Source organism: Rana temporaria, chromosome 3, assembly GCF_905171775.1.
Source record: "Rana temporaria chromosome 3, aRanTem1.1, whole genome shotgun sequence".
Classification (NCBI taxonomy): Eukaryota; Metazoa; Chordata; class Amphibia; order Anura; family Ranidae; genus Rana; species Rana temporaria.
In genome coordinates, this window is record NC_053491.1 from 212,147,323 (window position 1) to 212,169,166 (window position 21,844).

At 42.7% G+C, this 21,844-nt stretch overlaps 1 protein-coding gene across 4 annotated transcripts in view; it reads left to right on the forward strand.

Moving 5' to 3' along the window:
* MON2 (MON2 homolog, regulator of endosome-to-Golgi trafficking) overlaps positions 1-21,844 on the forward strand; it is a 209,976-nt gene that overhangs the window by 157,365 nt on the left and 30,767 nt on the right. For all 4 annotated transcript variants that reach the window (XM_040344211.1, XM_040344213.1, XM_040344212.1 and 1 more), the window contains 2 exons: positions 4,045-4,105; positions 9,427-9,550. In XM_040344211.1, the coding sequence (XP_040200145.1) occupies positions 4,045-4,105; positions 9,427-9,550 (185 nt within the window). The remainder of the gene's footprint in view (positions 1-4,044; positions 4,106-9,426; positions 9,551-21,844) is intronic.

A 21,844-nucleotide genomic window follows, 5' to 3' on the forward strand; every position in this document is an offset into this window, starting at 1 on the left:
ATGCACAAAGGAGAGGAGGATCCTAAAGTGCCAGCCAGGGACCTTAGAAGATGAAGTTCAGTTCTGCACTGTGCAATACAATTCCACAGAGCAAGTAAGTGTAACATGTTTGTTATTTTACAAAAAAAAAACACTTTACCACCACTTTAAAGGATTTGTTTATCAGCATATGGTTCACTTTAAGTGACTATCTTAATTTATTGTACTTTGCTGTTTAAAGTTCTGCCTTCAATTGGATCCTTAAATATATGAAGTATGCCTTTAAATGAGAAGTTCATCTTTGGGAACATATTACACGTTTTTCAGGTGGAACATGTAATATGTTCCTGCTCCCGCAGTGACTCGGTGATCCAAGCCCTCTGTGTAACAGCAGTACGGGGAGAACAGAGTTCTGTGAATCAACTATAACTACTGAAACCCTTTGCAGCTATCGGCTTGTAGTTCTCAATGAACTTCCGTTAATCTATCCAAAATGACAAAATAAAGTGTTACCTATCGTTCTTCTTTTATTTTTTGAAGTTACTGTACTAGTTCATTGTACTTTTGATGTTGCCTTTCATGTTTCCAGTGTGATGTGCAACAAGACTGGTTGCTATGAGCAGCAGGAACAGATCTTCTTCAGACACTTTTATGCACGAGGCTCATTGCAGCACACATTAAAACACTGGCATTTATAACTAGTTAAATAGCAGCACAAAAATGTTTAATTCTCTTTTTTAAAGTCAAAAATAGCAACGCCTCTGGCATCGAGGCTTGCAAGTGAGACAAATGGAACAGTGCTCAAATATGTCCCCCATTTTGGTAGGAATCCAGTTCAAATCATGTCATTTTTTCTATGCCGGTCTTTAATCCCTTACTAGTCATAAATCAGTAATGTGATCTTCAGATTTTCTCTCTGTGTAATATGTGAGAAGTGGGGGCGGGGAGACAAGTATCAAATATTTATTGCTGGTAACTTAAGCAAGTTGATTAAAAAATTGCCAAGCAAATAAGAGATTGTCTGTGAATTAAGCTGTCATTTGTAATAAGTACAAGCTGTGCAGTAATTGGGTTATAGTGGTCCTGATGGGCGAGCGTGTCTACTCATAAAAACAAGACATCAGTAGGTGGCTGCTGGTTACTGTGTTTTGCTTCCAACATCCCAAGGGACCACGAGGAGTATCTACTATCATTGGATGTGTACTACTGTTGTTTTTTTATTTATTTATTTTTTATACAAATGTATGGCCAGAATACATCATGCTCATTATTCTTGTTAATTTGGTTGGATTAGTTCCAAATATGATATTGTCATATATTTTATATTCAGTCAAGTGCACATAAGAATGATATTTTTAATAATCCATTTAATATAACCTATTTGTCACAAGCAGTCCTATAATTGGGCGTTCCAGGTGCAGTTACTCATAGCAATTAATCTGAAGTCCTCTTATATTGGTCTGACTTCAGAAATGTGAATTTTGAGTGGTCGCTTTAGGTTTCTGCCCTTAGGGATTAGCATCTAATGCCGCGTACACACGATCGGTTCAACCGATGAGAATGGTCTGATGGACCGTTTTCATCGGTCAAAACCGATCGTGTGTGGGCCCCATCGGTTAGTTAACCATCGGTTAAAAAAAAGACAACTTGTTTTAAAATTAACCGATGGATTCCTAACCGATAGGACAAAACCAATCGTTAGTAGGCACAACCATCGGTTAAAAATCCATGCATGCTCAGAATCAAGTCGCTTGGAAGCATTGAACTTAGTTTTTTTCAGCACGTCGTTGTGTTTTACGTCACTGCGTTCTGACACGATTGTTTTTTTAACCGATGGTGTGTAGGCACGACTGACCATCAGTCAGCTTCATCAGTTAACCGATGAAAACGGTCCATTGGTCCGTTCTCATTGGATGGACTGATCGTGTGTACACAGCATAAGAATAACATACCTTTTAGTTATGTAAAAGTAATTTAGTACTTTTGTCATAACAGTTCTATGGGCTGTCAGATAGTATGGAATCTTCAGGCTGATAACCTGTCATTGTCCAGGAAAAAAAATCACATTTGGCACCTTTCCGGGGGGAGGGTTTGGTTACCTGTTTTGCACAGGTACCCGTACCCTCTTCCAAGAGATCTCACCACTATGAGATCACGCGGAAGTTGGGCACCCCACCTCCTTTCCCCACCACCGGACCGTTCAGAAAGCGCAGCGCACAGGCACAATAGGGAACCAGCTGTGAAGCCGTAAGGCTTCACTTCCGGGTTCCTTTACTACAAACAATGGCGGTAGGACCCGAGAGCCAATGGCAATATGGGCTGGGGTGCCGACCTCACTGGATTTCAGGGACAGGTAAGTGTCCTAACATTAAAAGTCAGCAGCTACAGTAGTAGTAGTAGTATGTGGAACGTCTCTTTAAGTGTTCTCACACACCATGCAATAGGCAAAAGTAAATAATAAAAAAGTTCAAACAATAAATCTTGTGTGGTGCCAGAATCTTCAGTGATATGTGGGTCTGCTCTCTTCTGTATTGGAGCTTAAGGGTTTTCCTCCGTCACACTTTGGTGGTTCGGATGTCAGCGGGCATGTCACCGCTGACATCCGTGGCTCCATAGAGGTGCATGGAGTGCCCGTTCAGGTCCACCTAAAAAACTGACAGGTGGACCTGAACGTTCTGCCCATGTGAAAGGGCCCTAAAGCTTCCTAAGGCCTCGTACACACGACCGAACATGTCCGCTGAAACTGGTCCGCGGACCAGTTTCCGCGGACATGTCCGACCGTGTGTACGGCCTAGCGGACATGTTTCCAGCGGTCAAAAGTTTCTTAGCATGCTAAGAAACTTGTCCGCTGGAAACCTGTTCGTCGGACATGTCCGATGGTTAGTACGACTCATTGGACATATCCGCTGGTTATGACGTATAACCAGCGGCCCAAAATCCCGTGCATGCGTCGAATTGATTTGACGCATGCGTGGAAGCATTGAACTTCCGTGTTAGAGAACGTTGGTGTCTTCTACGTCACCGCGTTCTTTGTCCGCGGGGATTTTGGTCTGATGGTGTGTACACACATCAGACCAAAAGCTCCTAGCAGACATGTCCGATGAAAACGGTCCGCGGACCGTTTTCATCGGACATGTTCGGTCATGTGTACAAGGCCTAAGAGGATCATTACTGAAGATAGATCTAAATGGTGTGCCCTTATTTAGATGAAGTTGTTTTGACCTCCTAAGAAGGATGAAGGTGAAGGTGTGTGTTATTATCTAAGGAGGGGGGCATCATCAATATTATCACAGAAGATTATGTGCATATTGCACAACAGAAGATTTTTTGTTTGGTCTTTTTTTTATTTCACTTTTGGTCAATGCATGGTGTGTGAGGGCACCACTGCTTTATTATTCAAGGATTTTGTGGAATCGCTGACCACTATATGCTTGCTACTCACATTAGGGAGTTTTGACTGCGCAAATTGCTTTTATGTTAACTATTTTCAGTTTTCTGGAATAAAACCTGCCACTGTGGTTGTCTGCAGATCTTCTTGACTTGAATGTTTGCGGCATATGGATACACATTTAGAACGATACTTTGCAGTAGGAAAATGTGCTGCTTTAGGACTTGCATTTTACACTACTGGATTGCAGCTTTTAGAGAATCTTAAAAAACATGATGCACAACTTGGCGATTTAATTGTGTAAAACTTTGTGTTTCTGTGGGATGTTCAGTGTTCTTTCTGGAGAACCTGATCATTTCTTAGGAACTGAAACGGTTGGAATACGTTGGCAAGCCTTTGCTAATGGACTTCCCCCTTTTCACTGATTGTGAATTGTGATAGGGAGGGAAATATTTTGTGTACGAACTGGTAAAGGTTATCCACCAAAAAGGTAAATTAGGGCGTGTGAAATGATGTTGGCACAACGGGTCAGATGCAAATGTAATGATTTCCTTTCTAAGAAATTTTTTTTTTATTTAACTTTGAAATGTTATTCCACACACAGGGTTTTTTACTTTATTCCTGGAACTACCACCAGAGTAATGCTGTTTTTTCTTCTTTCTTTTTTTTCTCTCTAGCTCACCTCCAGATAATCTTTCAATTGAAGAGTTTCAAAGAAATGAGAGTATTGATGTAGAGGTGAGTGGAGGAAGAAGAGAGCTCTCTTTGTAATGCCATCTGTGTGAGGTGGGTGGTGGGGTGGTGGGGGGAGGCGAACGTCAATATTCTGTTGCTAGTAACTTGAGCAAGCTCATAGAAATATTCACAAGCAAATATAGATCTTCAGTGAATTAAGCTGTCACTTGTGATAACTATAAGCCAATCGGCAGTGGGTTACCGCTCCTAACCAAATGTTCAGACAGATTTATTATCGACATTGTTCAAAGCGTAAATACCAAGCACGGAAGTGACAGTTCATACTCCCAAATGGTTTACTTGCTCAAAATCACCTGAAGGCAAATCCAGGGTATGTTTTACATACCTTTATATATTTAGCTATTCTGCATGTTAACAATTCCCTTTCATTCACTTGACAAGTGCAGAGTCGTGTGTTTGGGAGGAAAGTTGTTGGGTTTTCTTTTTTTTATTAATATATTTTGTTGGGCTATTTCAGAATGTTATGTAACCTTTGGATTTTACCTATTGATAATTTAAGTCAATGTAGTTTAATTGGCCTTAAGGTGTATTTCCACCGTTGCAGCTAAATTGGGATAAAATCTACTTTTATTTTTGTTACATTTCCCTATTCACACATGATAAAAAAAGAAATAAAAATAATTGCAGCTTACCTTTTTTAGATGGACCCTTCAGCAAGAAATAATTCTAATTACCGGTACTTATTTTGGGGGACGGGCAACCCTGTCTGTACTGTGCAGGCGGATCTTCATTGTACTGTGCGGGCGGATCTTCATTGCACTGTGCAAGCGAATCTTCATTGTACTGTGCAGGCGGATCTTCATTGTACTGTGCAGGCGGATCTTCATTGTACTGTGCAGGCGGATCTTCATTGTACTGTGCGGGCGGATCTTCATTGTACTGTGCGGGCGGATCTTCATTGTATTGTGCGGGCGGATCTTCATTGTACTGTGCAGGCGGATCTTCATTGTACTGTGCAGGCGGATCTTCATTGCACTGTGCAGGCGGATCTTCATTGCACTGTGCAGGCGGATCTTCATTGCACTGTGCAGGCGGATCTTCATTGCACTGTGCAGGCGGATCTTCATTGTACTGTGCAGGCGGATCTTCATTGTACTGTGCAGGCGGATCTTCATTGTACTGTGCAGGCGGATCTTCATTGCACTGTGCAAGCGAATCTTCATTGTACTGTGCAGGCGGATCTTCATTGTACTGTGCAGGCGGATCTTCATTGTACTGTGCGGGCGGATCTTCATTGTACTGTGCAGGCGGATCTTCATTGTACTGTGCGGGCGGATCTTCATTGTACTGTGCGGGCGGATCTTCATTGTACTGTGCAGGCGGATCTTCATTGTACTGTGCGGGCGGATCTTCATTGTACTGTGCGGGCGGATCTTCATTGTACTGTGCAGGCGGATCTTCATTGTACTGTGCAGGCGGATCTTCATTGCACTGTGCAGGCGGATCTTCATTGCACTGTGCAAGCGAATCTTCATTGTACTGTGCAGGCGGATCTTCATTGTACTGTGCAGGCGGATCTTCATTGTACTGTGCGGGCGGATCTTCATTGTACTGTGCGGGCGGATCTTCATTGTACTGTGCGGGCGGATCTTCATTGTACTGTGCGGGCGGATCTTCATTGTACTGTGCGGGCGGATCTTCATTGTACTGTGCGGGCGGATCTTCATTGTACTGTGCAGGCGGATCTTCATTGTACTGTGCAGGCGGATCTTCATTGTACTGTGCAGGCGGATCTTCATTGTACTGTGCAGGCGGATCTTCATTGTACTGTGCAGGCGGATCTTCATTATCATTTGTAACTAAATGTGATCATTGTCTGTCCTAGCAGTGTTGAGTACAGGCGGGGCTTCTTGCATTTTATGTTAAAGTGGAGTTCCACCCAGAAAAAAAAATGTCACAAAAAATCCTTAAAAAAAAAAGATTTTTTTTTTTATACTCACCCAAAAATACCTGTTGCTATGCGGAAGTCCGTAATCTGCCTCTTCCTTAACCGCGGTCTGTCTTCTTCGGCATCCTCTTCTAGTGAATGGGGCGCACTGCTTTCTGGTAACTGTGTGTAATCCCAGAGAGCAGCCGCCCATTCAGAAGTCTGCACGAGATTCGCGCATGCGCAGTAGGAAACGGGCAGTGAACCAGTAAGGCTTCACTGCCTGTTTCCCTTAGTGTGGATGGCGGCGCGGGACCTGCAACAATCGAGGGATCGGCATCGGGGGGCCATCAGCACGGGCGAGTAGGACAGGTAAGTGTCCTTATTAAAAGTCAGCAGCTACAGTGTTAGTAGCTGCTGACTTTTTAAAAAAAAAAAAAAAAATTGCGGGTGGAGTCCGGCTTTAAGGAGGACAGTCTCAGCACAGGCATACTTATTTATTTATTTTTTGTTTTTTTTACGATCAACCCAGCAGGCTGAAAAAATAAAACTGAGGAGCTTGCTGTACTGATTATTTGATGTTAGTACAGTGATCTCCCCAATGAGCTATTGTGTGGGGACTGCCCTCCAACCAGAACACCCTGGTCAGCGCTGCCTGGATGCCGATTGGCTGCTGTTTTTCCAGAATATCTGGTCAATAGAAGCTTGGCAGGCTGCTGTATACACTGGCCAAATGTTGGATATTTTCTGTTCAACCAGCCAATATTTGGCCAGTGTGTACCAACCTTAATATTTGGCCAGTGTGTACCAACCTTAACATTGTTCAAAAAACATTGCAGTCCATAACACGACTTCCTGAAAAACTGTTGCTGTGTGAATGGGAGACATAGAGTGGGGTTTTCTCAAATTTGACTGCAGAAGTGAATTAAGTTAATTAGCAGGCTCCCAACGGCAAGCTGAGAGGCTGAGCCAGCTGCTGATTAGGAATCTGGGAGGATCTCTGGAATTATTGTCTGGATATATTCCGAAACTAGATTGGCTGGGTGATGTCAGTCTATTCCGGCTCATTCTGGTTCACAGGAGTGTACAATTGCGTGCACTCCTGTGACCTACAAGAGAAATATGACCAAAAGAGCTTCTTTTAAAGCTTTGCTAGTATACTTTTATATGTTACAATTCTTGTGTTTTATTAGATCAGGTTCGTACTTTGCATGTTGACGCTGATCACGTCTTACAATATTGGACTTTTGCACCTTGGTACTTATCACATGTCTTCCATCTTCCATCATCAGGCTTATACACACTGGCTCTGCTTACATGTCTTACAATATCTGGCTTCTACACACTGGCTCGTGTCACAATTTCACATAGCTGTGTTAACTGATAGAGCTAAACAGGAGGATAGTTAGCTAGTTTTTGTGGTAATGCTAAATCTGCTTCTTTACCATATGTTTAATGTCTTGATTGAGAAGTTTTTTGTTTTCTTTTTCTTTTTAAGTGCCTTGTGCTTGAAAACATTCAACTTGAGTATAAATGCGTAAAAAAAATGCAAATTCAGACTACCTTAAAGCACTTAAAGGATAAGTTCACTTTTAAAAAAAAAAAAAAAGATAAGAACATCTTTGTGAAAGTAAAAAAATTTGCATTTATTTTATTTTTTTGGCAGTATGGAAAGCATTGTACCCACGATCTGTTGATCGTGGGTGCATTGCTTTCCATGCTGTCAACAAAAAAATAATAAATGCAAATTTTTTTACCTTCAAAATGTTGTGCATTTCTTTTCTTTTTTTTTTTAATGCAGGGCTCTTGCAATGTAAGCTGTCTGCCTGTACATCGTATGGCCAAACAGTTAAAAACTAGCAGGAAGCATCAATGAACTACCACAGCACTCAATCACGCCATGGTAGTTCATTGACAACTACAAGCCAACAGCCATAAAGGCTGCCAGACCTTATAGTTTTCTATTCACAGAACTCTGTGAATAAGTGATGTGGCCGGCCCAGTCGGCCACGTTCTTTGCGGAGTACGACCGAGAAGAAGATTGCCTGCCGCCTGTCACATTAGGGCAGGGGTGTCCAAACTTTTTTCAAAGAGGGCCAGATTTGATGAAGTGAACATGCGTAAGGGCCGACCATTTTGTCTGACATACTTTGAACCATTAAAATTCGGTGTAAGTGTGTTCGTTCGAGCACTAATACACTGCCCAACACAAATTATCTTGCCTTTGTGGCTGTGTGTGGTGAAGAGATGAGCTTGGGTGTGTTATTTGGATATACCGTATTTATCAGCGTATAACACACACCTTCACTTTAGGAGGGAAGTTTCAGGGGGAAAAAAATGTAAATAAACTGTGAAGCAAAATAAGGGTCATTGCCCATCAATGCAGCCTAATCAGTGCCCATCTGCAGCCTCGCCATTTCCATGAATGCAGCCTCTCCATTGCCATGAATGCAGCCTCTCCATTGCCATGACTGCAGTCTGATCGACGTCCATCTGCAGCCTCGGAGGGAAGGAGGGGGGGCGGGATGCGCACCAACAGATTACATACAGGAGAATCTCCTGTTTACACAGCAGCCTCTTTAATACAATTTCACCCGCCTCCTATGATAGACAGAGGAGTCCATCCAATGGCAGCCCAGGAGACGAGACTTCCTATTACAGATGTCACTGAGTAAACAGGAGATTCTCCTGTATGTAATTTAACAGCACTCGTTCCCCCTCTCCCTTTCCCCTCCGAGGCAGCGCCGATAAATACAGTATATATCCAAATTACCAGGGGGGCCATATCCAACTGGAACGAGGGCCGCAATTGGCCCCAGGGCCGGACTTTGGACATGCCTGCATTAGGGAGTCAGGGAGGTGAATTTGTAACACGTTACATGTTACACCCTGAATATGGGTGTAACATGTTACAAAAGGTGAACTTTTCCTTTAATCCAAAACCAGTTTATAACAATTGCAAACTGACCACTTGCTGAAACTTTATTTTTTTCTGAAACCCACATTTTGGGGGTGAGTAGACAACTCGGTGGTTGATGGAAATATCCACTGGAGAAAACTCATAAATTCACCTATAAATATGTTGGTGAATAGATGTTTACCTGTGCCTAGACATTAGTTTTGAATGCACTTTTTGGTTCTAAAGTAATTTTTTGTTGGTGTTTTTTTTTGTTTTTATTTAAGCTTGTAATAAAAGCTAATGCCTTACAGCGACACTCTTAAGAGTGTGCCATGGTGAGAAAAAAGTTATTAATAAATAAACATTATTGAGTACATTTAATCTGGCTGTAGCACTTTTTGACCATCTAGTGTCAAAACCATATACACAAAGGCTGGATCTTTTCTGCAGTTGAGTACTGTCCGGGTATATAGGTTGTTATAACATGCTGCACCTATAGTATTTACAAGATAACTGAGAACTGCCTTCTTTTTTCAGGTTGTCCAGTTAATCAGCACAGAGATATTACCTTACGCCAATTTTATTCCCAAGGACTTTGTGGGTAAAATTATGACTATGCTCAATAAAGGTTCAATACACTCCCAGTCTTCTTCATTTACTGGTAAGTTTAAATTGGGCGTGACTTATACAGACTTAAAACAACTATTTTCACTGGAGAAAAGTGCAATGTTAACATCAGCTAATATCCCTCACCTAATATCCTACAAGAATATTAAGGGTCAATGCACTGGGCAGCAGAAATAATGCCAGAATTCTGTCAGAAAAAAGTAGCATAAAAAAGACCCATATGGATTATATTGTACACCTATTTAGGCTCATTTACATTTATAAGCGTTTTCTCCAAAAATTGTACGCTTAAAAAAATCTATAGACAAAATAATGCCACTTATTTGATCAGTGTTGGATAAAAGAAAAATGTTACTGTTATAAAAAAAAGGGTACATTTCGATTTTTACAATTTATCCTGTTTAAAATTGATGCTTCTGGTATGAATCATTGCAGAAAATTGACATTACAAATTTACATTTTGTGGGTTTTTTATTTCCCTCATTTTTTTTTTTATTGCAACATTTAAAAACAAAATGATTTAAATAACTGTTTAGAAAAATAGAATAAACAAAAATCATTAGTAAAATAATAGAGAAGGGATGAAATGTGTTAATTGGAGCAAATAAGGGGTACAAGGGGGTTAAATAGGAGAACATTTATTTATTTTTGTCAGGCTGCTTTAACTGACATATGCAGATCGGAGCCCACCCCATTTGCAAAATTAATACAAGAGTAAATACAAAACTAACAGTGCTGCTTTGCATCTATCTCACCTGAACAGTGTTTACACAGCAACTCTTGGCTGTCATTTTCACGGCTGTAAATCACCGGCAAATGTGAGGGGGTTTCCGTGGTTGGGGAGAACAACAGGCTTTACTTTTTTGGCTTTGGCAAAACAATGTTTTTCGGCATGTATAAAAAAAAAGTTTTTCCAACTTCATCATTAAAACGACGTTGCTCACACACCATCGTTTTTAAAAAATGCTCTAGCAAAGCGCGGTGACGTACAACACCTACGACGGCACTATAAAGGGGAAGTTCCATGCGGATGACGCCACCCTTGGGGCTGCTTTAGCTGATTCCGTGTTAATAAAAGACGATTCACGCTTTTCTGTCTGTTACAGCATGATGAATATGCTTGCTCCATTATTAACGGTAGTTTTACCAGAACGAGTGCTCCCGTCTCATAACTTGCTTATGAGCATGCGCGGGTTTTTAATGTCGTTTTAGCCCACACACGATCATTTTTTACAACCCGAAAAACAACATTGTTTAAAACGTTGTTAAAAAATGCAGCATGTTCGAAAAAAAAAAAAAATCGTTTTTCAGAACCCAAAAAATGATGTGAAGCCCACACACGATCATTTTAAATGACATTTTTTAAAAACAACGTTTTTTTTTTCATACCGAAAAATGATCGTGTGTACGCGGCATGAGAGGGTGCTGGACAGACCTTCTGAGAATAAGCTTGGGTCCACTGTTTGCAATCAGATGTCAATTAAAACTAGATTTTATAGTAACTGATCTTGGAGTGGAGCTCTTTTTTTTTTTTGATTAAGATAGATGATTCTAACATCCAGCCATTTGGACGGCTGATACTTACAGTGCCATGAACAAGTAGTCATACCCCTTGAAATTTTCCACATTTTTGTCATGTTACACCCAAAAACGTAAATGTCTTTTATTGGGATTTTATCTGATAGACCAATACAAAGTGGCACATAATTGTGAGGTAGAATGATAAATGGTTTTCTACATTTTTTACAAATATGTGAAAAGTGTTGCGTGCATTTGTATTCCGCCCCTCTGAGTCAATACTTCGTAGAACCGCCTTTCCCTGCAATAACAGCTGCAAGTATTTTTGGGAATGTCTCTACCAGCTTTGCACATCTAGAGGGTGACATTTTTGCCCATTCTTCTCTGCAAAATAGCTCAAGCTGTCAGATTGGATTGAGAGTGTCTGTGAACAGCAATTTTCAAGTCTTGCCACAGATTCTCAATTGGTTCCAGGTCTGGACTTTGACTGGTCCATTCTAACATATGAATATGCTTTTGATCTAAACCAGGGGTCCCCAAACTGCAGCCCGAGGGCCAGACCCTTTGCTAGCCTTTATCCTGTTCTTGCATCACTGTTTCTCCCACTGACACCAACAAGAGGGTGCTATTTGTTCCACTAATACCAATGATGGAATACTATTCCTCCTACTAATAGGGTTACTACTTTCTGCCCCCCCCCCCCCCCCCCGCTGGCCACAATCTAACCCTCCTAAAGTCGGAAGGACAATTAACTGGCCCTTTGTTTGGAAGAGCCCTGATCTTATCCATTCCATTGTAGCTCTGTCTGTATGTTTAGGGTCGTTGTCCTGCTGGAAGGTGAACCTCCGCCCCAATCTCAAGTCTTTTGCAGACTCTAATGCCCTGTACACATGAGCGGAATTTCCGACGGAGCTTTTGATCGGATATTCTGTCCATGTGTATGCTCCGACGGAATTAGATGGAGAACATGTTCTCAATTTTTCCATTGGAAAAAAATTTAAATGTAAATTCTGATCGTCTGTAAGCTTTTCCAACGTAATAAACACCACGGCTTGCTCGGAAACATCGAACTTAATTTTCTCGGCTCGTGGTAGTGTTTTACATCACCGCGTTCTTGACGGTCAGATTTTAGTGTGACTGTGTGTATGCAAGACAGCTTAAGCGGAATTGCGTTTGAACTCTGTTGGAGAAACTTTCAGCGTCGTGTGTACAAGGCATTAGAGCAGTGGTTCTCAACCCTCTAGTGCAGTGACCCCTTGATAAATGTTCCCAAGTTGTGGGGACCCCCAAAAGTAAAAAAAAAATCGTAGTGTGGGTTGTCACCCAAGGAAAGACGAGTAATTTGCACCCCTAACCCACGGACATTTAGCGCTCCCCGAGTCCCTTTTACTTGTACCGTATTGAAACCCCTTATAGTACATTTTAGGATGTACCACTCTTTTTCTTCTTTTATCTCTCTCTATCCTAATTTCTTTTTTTTTTGCCATCTTTCTTGTTCTTTATTTTTTCTCTCCCCTTTTCTTTGTTCCTCCCCCCCTCTTTTCCTTTACCTTCCATATATTTTCTATTTTTACTCCTTCTCTTACTTCTTGATGGGGAGAATGGGATGAGTGGCAGTGCTGGGGGAGAGTTCTGACCAGCCAACTTAGGTGCTCTTGATCAAGATCATCTGCTGATCTGAGAACTGTCGTAGGGACTTTTATTGGCAACTTTAAGTGTTACTCACTGTGTCTTCGGCTTCAAGTGTCTCGTAGCAGTGACACCAATGCCGAAATCAGGAGATAGGGTCTCCTCCAGCCCCTCCCACTTCACATTCCTCACCAGTCAGCTGACCTCTAGTCTCTGCCCCCCAACCATGCTGTGAACTGAATGTGCGGCTGCGAAGAGTGGGCAGGTGTGGGCTCCAGGAACAGCCCTGCTGGGCAGCTGTGAAAAGGCTAGGAGAGCAGCGCGGGCTTCAGGAACAGCCCAGGATTCGGTGACCCCTGGCAAATCGTCATTCGACCCCCGAGTGGGTCATGACCCCCAGGTTGAGAACCACTGCATTAGGTTTTCTTATAAGATTGCCCTGTATTTTGGCTGCATCCATCTTCCCATCAGCTCGGACCAGCTTCCCTGTCCCGCTGGCGGCGCACATTCCCTGCAGGCAGAAATGCAGAATCGTGTGTGTATATATACATACACACACACACACACACACGTGATCCTGTGTGGAGCTGCCCGCCCTGTAGCACGTTTGTCAGGGGAGATTTTTACAAGATTAAATTAAAGGGGCATTTTTTTGAAGCTGAATAGTGAATTTGTGCATAAAGAAAGACAGTGTAATTTTGTATATAAAGAAATTGTGTAAAGTTGGAGGCCTAATTTTTTACTTTGAGTAAAATTAGTTTTAGCTTTGTCTATCACTGCATCAGTTAAAGACCACAAAACATAAATAAAACAGACATAAGATCTGCAAAGCAATTCCAAGGTTTGGTTTCTCTGGAATCCTGCTCTGTGTTCGTGCAATTCCCGTTACCCAAACAAGACGGTGAAAAGGATGTTTGTATTCCGTGCTTATTATGAGTTATGTTTCTGTGTGCGGTGGTATAAACTGTCTGCTCTGTGAGATTTCACATACATTTCCACACGGATAGACTCAACCTTCCTTCCTTGCATTCCTTCTCAGAGATAATATCGTCTTACAGTGCCAAATTTTCATACCTCCAAACACGTTTGAACAGTTTAATAATTGACCGACTTGTATGGGGAGATCATGCTTCTATTATATACTTTTCTTTTTTCTTAATGGCAACCAGCTTTGGCAAGAAATGCCATTTATAATTTGCAATTTTGCTTTTGCTTCTAAACACAAATGGGATCTGTAGTGGACTGAAGAACATTGTTAATACGGATGACACAAAGCATTAGTAGGACCTTTTCTTGAATATGTAGTTTAATTTAAGGCACCGGTTCACAAAAAGGATGTTGAGTTCAAAGAAGGGTATCTAAATTAATAAGAGGCCTATAGGACAACAGTTATGAGGAAAGTGAACGCATTCTTTTTTTTTTTTAATGCTTGGAACAATTTGAGGGAAGATTTCATTATCTTGTAATAATATATAAATGGTCCATATAGCAAACCTGTTCACTTTACCACTCGGCTCCGGAAGGTTTTACCTGACCAGGTTATTTTTTGCGAATACGGCACTTCCTTTAACTGACAATTGCGCGATCATGCGACACTGTACTCGAATAAAATGTATGGATTTTTTTTACCCACAAATAGTTTTTTTTTTTATGATATTTGATCACCTCTGTGGTTTTTAGTTTTTGCGTTATAAACAGCAAAAAAATAAAAAAAAATTAAATATTGTTTACTTTCTGCTATAAAACATACCCAATAAAATAAAAAAAAAAATTTCTTCATCAATTTAGGCCAATCTTTATTCTGCTACATGTTTTTGTAAAACCCCCAATAAGCGTATATTAATTGGTTTCCGCAAAAGATATAGGGCCAAATCCACAAAAGAGACACTCCGGCGTAAGCCGTCGTATCTCTGGTTCTAACTTTGGAACTGATCCTCAGAAGCAGTTTTCCAAAGTTAGGCAGAAGATCCGACATCTGTAAGGGACTTACACTGCCAGATCTTAGGATGCAGTACCGCATTCCGCCACTGGGGGCATTTCGAGTCGAAATGCCTCTTCTGGTATGCAAATTAGCACTTAGGGCGATCCACAAAGCTTTTGTGCTTCGTTTTTTCGCGTAAGTTTTAGTTTGCCAAGTGTAAAACTAGGGCTGCTTTTACAAAGTGTAAAGTTAGTAACACCTTGTAAAGGCCCATTCAAGCGACGGCATTTGGTATGCATTCCCGAGGGAGAACTCCACGGCAATTTGTAAAATCAAAACCGGCATGGGTTCCCCCCCAGGAGCATACCAGGCCCTTAGGTCTGTTATGGGTTGTAAGGAGACCCCCCCACGCCAAAAATTCGACGTAGGGGGTCCCCCTACAATCCATACCAGACCCGTATCCAAAGCACGCTACCCGGCCGGTCAGGAAGGGAGTGGGGACGAGCGAGCGCCCCCCCCCCCTCCTGAGCCATGCCAGGCCGCATGCCCTCAACATGGGGGGGTTGGGTGCTCTGGGGCAGGGGGGCGCACTGCGGGCCCCCCCACCCCAGAGCACCCTGTCCCCATGTTGATGAGGACAGGACCTCTTCCCGACAACCCTTGCCGTTGGTTGTCGGGGTCTGCGGGCGGGGGCTTATCGGAATCTGGGAGTCCCCTCAAATAAGGGGGCCCCCAGATACCGGCCCCCCACCCTAAGTGAATGGATATGGGGTACATCGTACCCCTACCCATTCACCTGTAGGCAAAAAGTAAAAGTTAGTAAACACACAACACAAGGGTTTTTAAAATAATTTATTATTCTGCTCCGGAGGCCCCCCTGTCTTCTTTATTAGCTCTATTACCAGGGGGGGCTTCTTCTTCCACTCTCCGGGGGTCTTCTTCCACTCTCCGGGGGGGGTTTCTTCTTCCGCTCTCCGGGGGGGAGCTTCTCCGCTCTCCGGGGGTCTTCTTCTCTCTTCGCCGCTCTCCGCTGTTGACTCGGCGAACCCCGGTTCTTCTCCAGCTGTCCGGGGCCTTCTTCTTCAGCGCTGGCTGCCTGCTATCTTTGTGTGTTAGCTCAATTACTAACAGGCAGCCGGCGCGGTCTTCTGTGACGTCAGGTTCTTCTTCTCCCCTCTTCCGATGTTGCCTCGTCGCCTCTTGTTACTGTAATGATGGAAGCGCGCCTTGCATCCCATTTATATAGGCATCACCGTCCCATCATGCTCTGGCAGGTACCCACGTGGTGGGTGCCTACCCACGTGCACCCACCACGTGGGTACCTACCGGAGCATGATGGGACGGTGATGCCTATATAAATGGGATGCAAGGCGCGCTTCCATCATTACAGTGACAAGAGGCGACGAGGCAACATCGGAAGAGGGGAGAAGAAGAACCTGACGTCACAGAAGACCACGCCGGCTGCCTGTTAGTAATTGAGCTAACACACAAAGATAGCAGGCAGCCAGCGCTGAAGAAGAAGGCACCGGACAGCTGGAGAAGAACCGGGGTTCGCCGAGTCAACAGCGGAGAGCGGCGAAGAGAGAAGCTCCCCCCCGGAGAGCGGAGAAGCTCCCCCCCGGAGAGTGGAAGAAGAAACCCCCCCCGGAGAGTGGAAGAAGACCCCCGGAGAGTGGAAGAAGAAGCCCCCCCTGGTAATAGAGCTAATAAAGAAGACAGGGGGGGCCTCCGGAGCAGAATAATAAATTATTTTAAAAACCCTTGTGTTGTGTGTTTACCAACTTTTACTTTTTGCCTACAGGTGAATGGGTAGGGGTACGATGTACCCCATATCCATTCACTTAGGGTGGGGGGCCGGTATCTGGGGGCCCCCTTATTTAAGGGGACTCCCAGATTCCGATAAGCCCCCGCCCGCAGACCCCGACAACCAACGGCAAGGGTTGTCGGGAAGAGGTCCTGTCCTCATCAACATGGGGACAGGGTGCTCTGGGGTGGGGGGGCCCGCAGTGCGCCCCCCTGCCCCAGAGCACCCAACCCCCCCATGTTGAGGGCATGCGGCCTGGCACAGCTCAGGAGGGGGGGGGCGCTCGCTCGTCCCCACTCCCTTCCTGACCGGCCGGGTAGCGTGCTTTGGATACGGGTCTGGTATGGATTGTAGGGGGACCCCCTACGTCGAATTTTCGGCGTGGGGGGGTCTCCTTACAACCCATACCAGACCTAAGGGCCTGGTATGCTCCTGGGGGGGGGAACCCACGCCGGTTTTTTCTTTGAAAATTGGCATGGAGTTCTCCCTCTCAGGAATGCATGCTGAGCGACGCTGTCATTTTTTTTTTTAATTATTTGTTTTCCCGGCGCGTATATTTTTTTCACCCGTCGCAACTTTAGTGTCCCGTCGCAATCCACAAAGCCGCCCGGCGTCAATTACGTTCGCGCGCTCCACGTCGGGAAAATTACGTCACACGCATGCGCAGTACGGCCGGCGCGGGAGCGCGCCTCATTTAAATTTTAAACGCCCCCCGGAGAGGAGGACCGCCTTGCGACGGCGGCACTTAAGTTACACGGCCTGAAATTTCTAGGTAAGTGCTTTGTGGATCAGGCACTTAGGTAGAAACTTTAAGTCAGTGTAACTTAACTGCTGAAAGTTAAGTTACGCCGCCTGGCTGAGGATTTGGCCCATAGTGTCTACAAACTATGGGATAAGGTTGATGTTTTTTTTTATTGTTTTTACTAGTAATGGCGGCGATCAGCGATTTTTAGCAGAACTGCAACATTGCGGCGGATAAATATGACACTAAATGACACTTTTTGAGGACCAGTGACACCAATACATTGATCAGTGCTTAAAAAAATGCATTGTCACTGTATAAATGGACTGCATTACACAATCTTAGAGAATCTGGCCCTCTGTCTTTTCTGATCCTCCCCCTTTGTCCACAGTCCCCTAACTATCTGCTGATAGAACAGCTAGATAGTTTTTTGTTTTTTTCTTGGGAAAGTGCATGTGATCAGCACAGGGCCAATCAACACTGTCCAAACAGAGGGCCAGGGGTCCTGCAGCCTCATAGGACAGTCAGAGGAGAATAAAAACTCCTACAAGCTTTAACCAGTGCTCAGCCAAACACTGATAGAAGTCACAAGACTGCTCGAACTGCTGATGAGAAAAGGTATTTAGTAGTTTAAATTGACTAGAACTATTGCATTTCCGTGTCCTGTGGGAGACCAGATATAGTGAATGCAGGGTTCAGGGTTTAGTAGCACTTTAACCCAGGGAGTATGCAGTTGCCTTTGGTGATCAAGAAGTTTTTATTTTAATAGTGCTGTACAGGGCACAGGCAAAGTATTCATAGACCCTTGGTTATAGACCCGTACCTTGAGGAGATGGGACACGTCCACTGAGTGCCTCACCAATTACCCTACCCCAGTCTGTGATTCCTCATTATTTGCTAGTGTCTTAACATTATTGACCTCTTCTCCACAGAGAAAATCACTGTTGGACAAACCACTTTTATTTTTTAGTTAATTATTTTTATCTTTTGATTTCCTAAACCAAATCCTCACTCTCTTCTAATACCACAAATAGACTCAATGCATTTGTATCAGCATGGGAACTCATCTCGACACTTACTCATGTAGTCAGCAGCATGTTGCTATACAGATCCTGGGTCGTGGTCCATTCCTAAGGAGCATTCCTATGGAACCCAGTGCCTAAAGACCCCTTTGTGAGTGAGTGAGTGAGTGAAAAACTTATATAGCGCTACACATGCGAACTGAATCGCCTCTGGGCGCTTGTTTGACCACTTCTCCCTTGAGTTTAGAAGGGGTGGGTTTTGATCTTTCTCCTAAAGGCCAAGTGGTTCTCCTCCAACCGAATGGAGGTTGGTAAAGTGTTCCAAAGTCGAGGGCCTTGGACAGCAATTCTTCTTTCTCCTTTGGACTTGTATCTGGCTTTAGGGATTTGGAGTAAATTTTGGTTGGAGGATCGCAGAACGCGATTGGGGTTGTAGGCTTTTATTTTTTCGCATAGGTATTGGGGGGCATTTCCCCAAATACATTTATGCGTTAGACAGAGTGCTTTGAAAGTGATTCTGTCTTTCACTGGTAGCCAGTGAAGGCTTCTCAGTGATGGGGAGATTGATTCCCATGGTTTTTTCCCAGTCACCAGACGCGCGGCCGTGTTCTGAACGACCTGCAGGCGCGTGATTTGGTACTTTGGGAGTTCGAGGTAGAGGGCATTTGCATAGTCCAGCCTGGAGTTAACAATTGTTCCCACCATGACTGCTATGTCTTCTTTAGGAATAAATGGAATTAGTCTGCGTAATAAGCGTAGCAGATGGTGCGATCCGCTGGCTACTGACCCTATTTGTGCATCCATTGTCATGTAGGTGTCAAAGAAGACCCAGAGACTTTTGACTTTGGTGCTGGGGGCGATGATTTTTCCTAGAATGGGCGGGGGTGTCCAGGTTGTTGCTAGTTGATTCTTCCGATTGGCGTGGAACAGGAGAAGTTCTGTTTTTGAGCCGTTGAGTTTGAGATAACTCTTTGTCATCCAGTTCTCTATCAAAGAGAGACCTTTCTCTAGATTGAGATGGTGATCCTTTTTGTTGCAGATACGAAAATACAATTGTGTGTCATCCGCATAAGTAGTAGAGCAGCTTTTGGCTGCTGATCATTTCAAAAAGAGGGCGAAGATAGATATTAAACAGCACAGGCGACAGAGGTGATCCTTGAGGGACTCCGCATGACACTGTGCGTTTTTCAGAGGTGAACGGTCCCAGTTTCACTACTTGTGACCGGTTTTCCAAAAAGGAGGAGAACCAGGATAAGTCACATTCCGCGACTTTGGCTACTTCAGCTAGCCGAGTTAGCAATAGTTTGTGGTCTACCGTATCAAAAGCTGCGCTAAGGTCCAACAGTACTAGAAGACAAGGTTCTCCTTCGTCTCCTTCGTTTGAGTATGTTCACCATAAAGGGCTAAGCTCAGACTTAAGACAATGTAATCTTGTATCTGATCATTACTGGTAGTCACTGGGATGATATTTAGGTTGTTTACACTATAGTATAAACTTTTTAAATTTTGCATGAAAAGTATTCAACCACTCAGGGCCGTACACACGATCCGAATATCAGACGAAAACGATCGTCCGAGGAAGAATCTTACGGTTTTCGGATCGTGTGTACACTATTTTCGAGAGCCGATCACGACAGTTCATCCGATACTATTCGATCGGACAAGCACGAAAATTTTCCTCGTATAATGCCACATCATACGATTTTCGTTTAGTCAGTACTGTTGTCGTCCAAAAATACAATACAAATACATTACAACACATGACATCACTTCCGATTTTCTTTTTTCTGTCGTACGAGAATTTTCGTGACTTTAATAACCTGTTCAATTTCTACTTATGACTATTAAGCGGAAAAAGTCGTACGATCTGTCATACGATATTCGGATCGTGTGTACCGGCCATTAGTCTCAAGTGGGTGACCAAATTGCACAATTTACCGCCACTTCCACCTAGAACCCTTTTAAGGTACTCGGGAGCTTTTTCCCACCCTTTCGGCATGAGGATCTTGTGTGACATCTTACTATTCAGGCCATCAGTTGAGACTGATCCAGCTGATATTAATTTACACTGACAAGGGGCAGGATTACTTTCTAATTGCTAATGGATATCAGCTAGTGTCTTGGCTTTCTATGCCTTTTTGCACCTCCCTTGCTTCATGTGTTTAATACTTCATTCCATTTTATTACACATAACTTAAATTCTGAACCTGTTTTTCTTTCTTTGTATGTTCGAATTTTATGAGTTGTTACCGACATGTTTCATAAAAAACTATTTACCTAGAAAAATGGCTATGTGTTCAATACTTGTTTTACACGCTGTAATTTTGAAAGGAAGGTCAGTTTCATAAATCAAAATAATGCTTATTTTGTTTTTTTGACCTTTGCCTAAAAATGCTAAGTGCCTGTTTCAGACCATAGTTATTTAGAAATCAATGACCAACTGAAGTAACAAAAAATCCGAGCTTCTGGTCTGCAGGTGACCAGTTTGGCATCCGGGCAACAAGCAGAAAGAGAAGTCGGCATTTACTCGTTCTGCATGTCTGCCAGCATAAATTTGCTTTAAACCTGGAGACCATGATTAGCTCTGGGGCTGCTTTCTTCTCGGTTTTGCACACTGCATTTTTTATTTATTTTTTGATTAAAAATTAACTTTGTTCATAATTAAGTTTGGGTAGAAGCTAAAATCCCAGACTGTTTCTCTAATAGATCTTACAGTATGAGCTGAAAACATTGCTTCCTAAGGGCATGGGTTGTCAAAGCCCATTTCCAAGGAAAGTGTCAGGAGTTTGTTCTTACCTGATGACAGTTAAACAACGTCATGCATATTTTCTGTGTGATTCAATCGATAAGAGTTATGGTTGTTGCATCATGCTGTTAGGTGGGGATTAAGTTATTTCCTTTACTGCAGCCACTTTTTATGATGTTTAATGTATAGTATTATATGTGCAAATGAAAGGTACATCCCAGTCACATTTAAAAAATTAAGCCTTTTAATAAAGCTGTCATGGGGTTAATAAAAGTGAAGAGACTCAGCCACGGGGAAGCAGACCCCCGTCGGTGCCATATTGCACCCTTATTGCTTCTGATATCTGTACAGAACCACTGGGATACATAAGTTGTTTTCACAAAAAACAGCATGAGTATCATCTGGTTTATATATCTGTTTAACTGGTGTACTGCCTTAAAAGGAAGCTTATAATGGTTTGTGATTATTATTTCATTTAGATGTTTTTTCTTTCAACTGTTTCAACAGGTTTAAATCGATTTAGTGGCACTAATTATATATATATATATATATGTGTGTGTGTGTGTGTGTGTGTGTGTGTGTGTATATATATATATATATATATATATATATATATATATATATATATATATATATATATATATATATATATATATTATAAGGCTTTCTTTATGAGAGACACCAAGGAACGTGTTTCTGCTTTCCTGCATCACAGACAGGGGGGCTAACACAATTAGATTTTTCTTACCGTTTGTATGTATTTCAGAAAAATCATTCATCAGAACATTCAGTCAGGCCATCATTGACTTTACAAACTTCCTTCAAAAGCTATAAAAAAAATGTTTTTATTGTTTTGTATTCCTTAATAAAATCCACAAAATATAAATCACTAAGCTGATTTAAATGCATGGGTATATTGCATAAGTAGTCAGTTTTAGTAATGGCT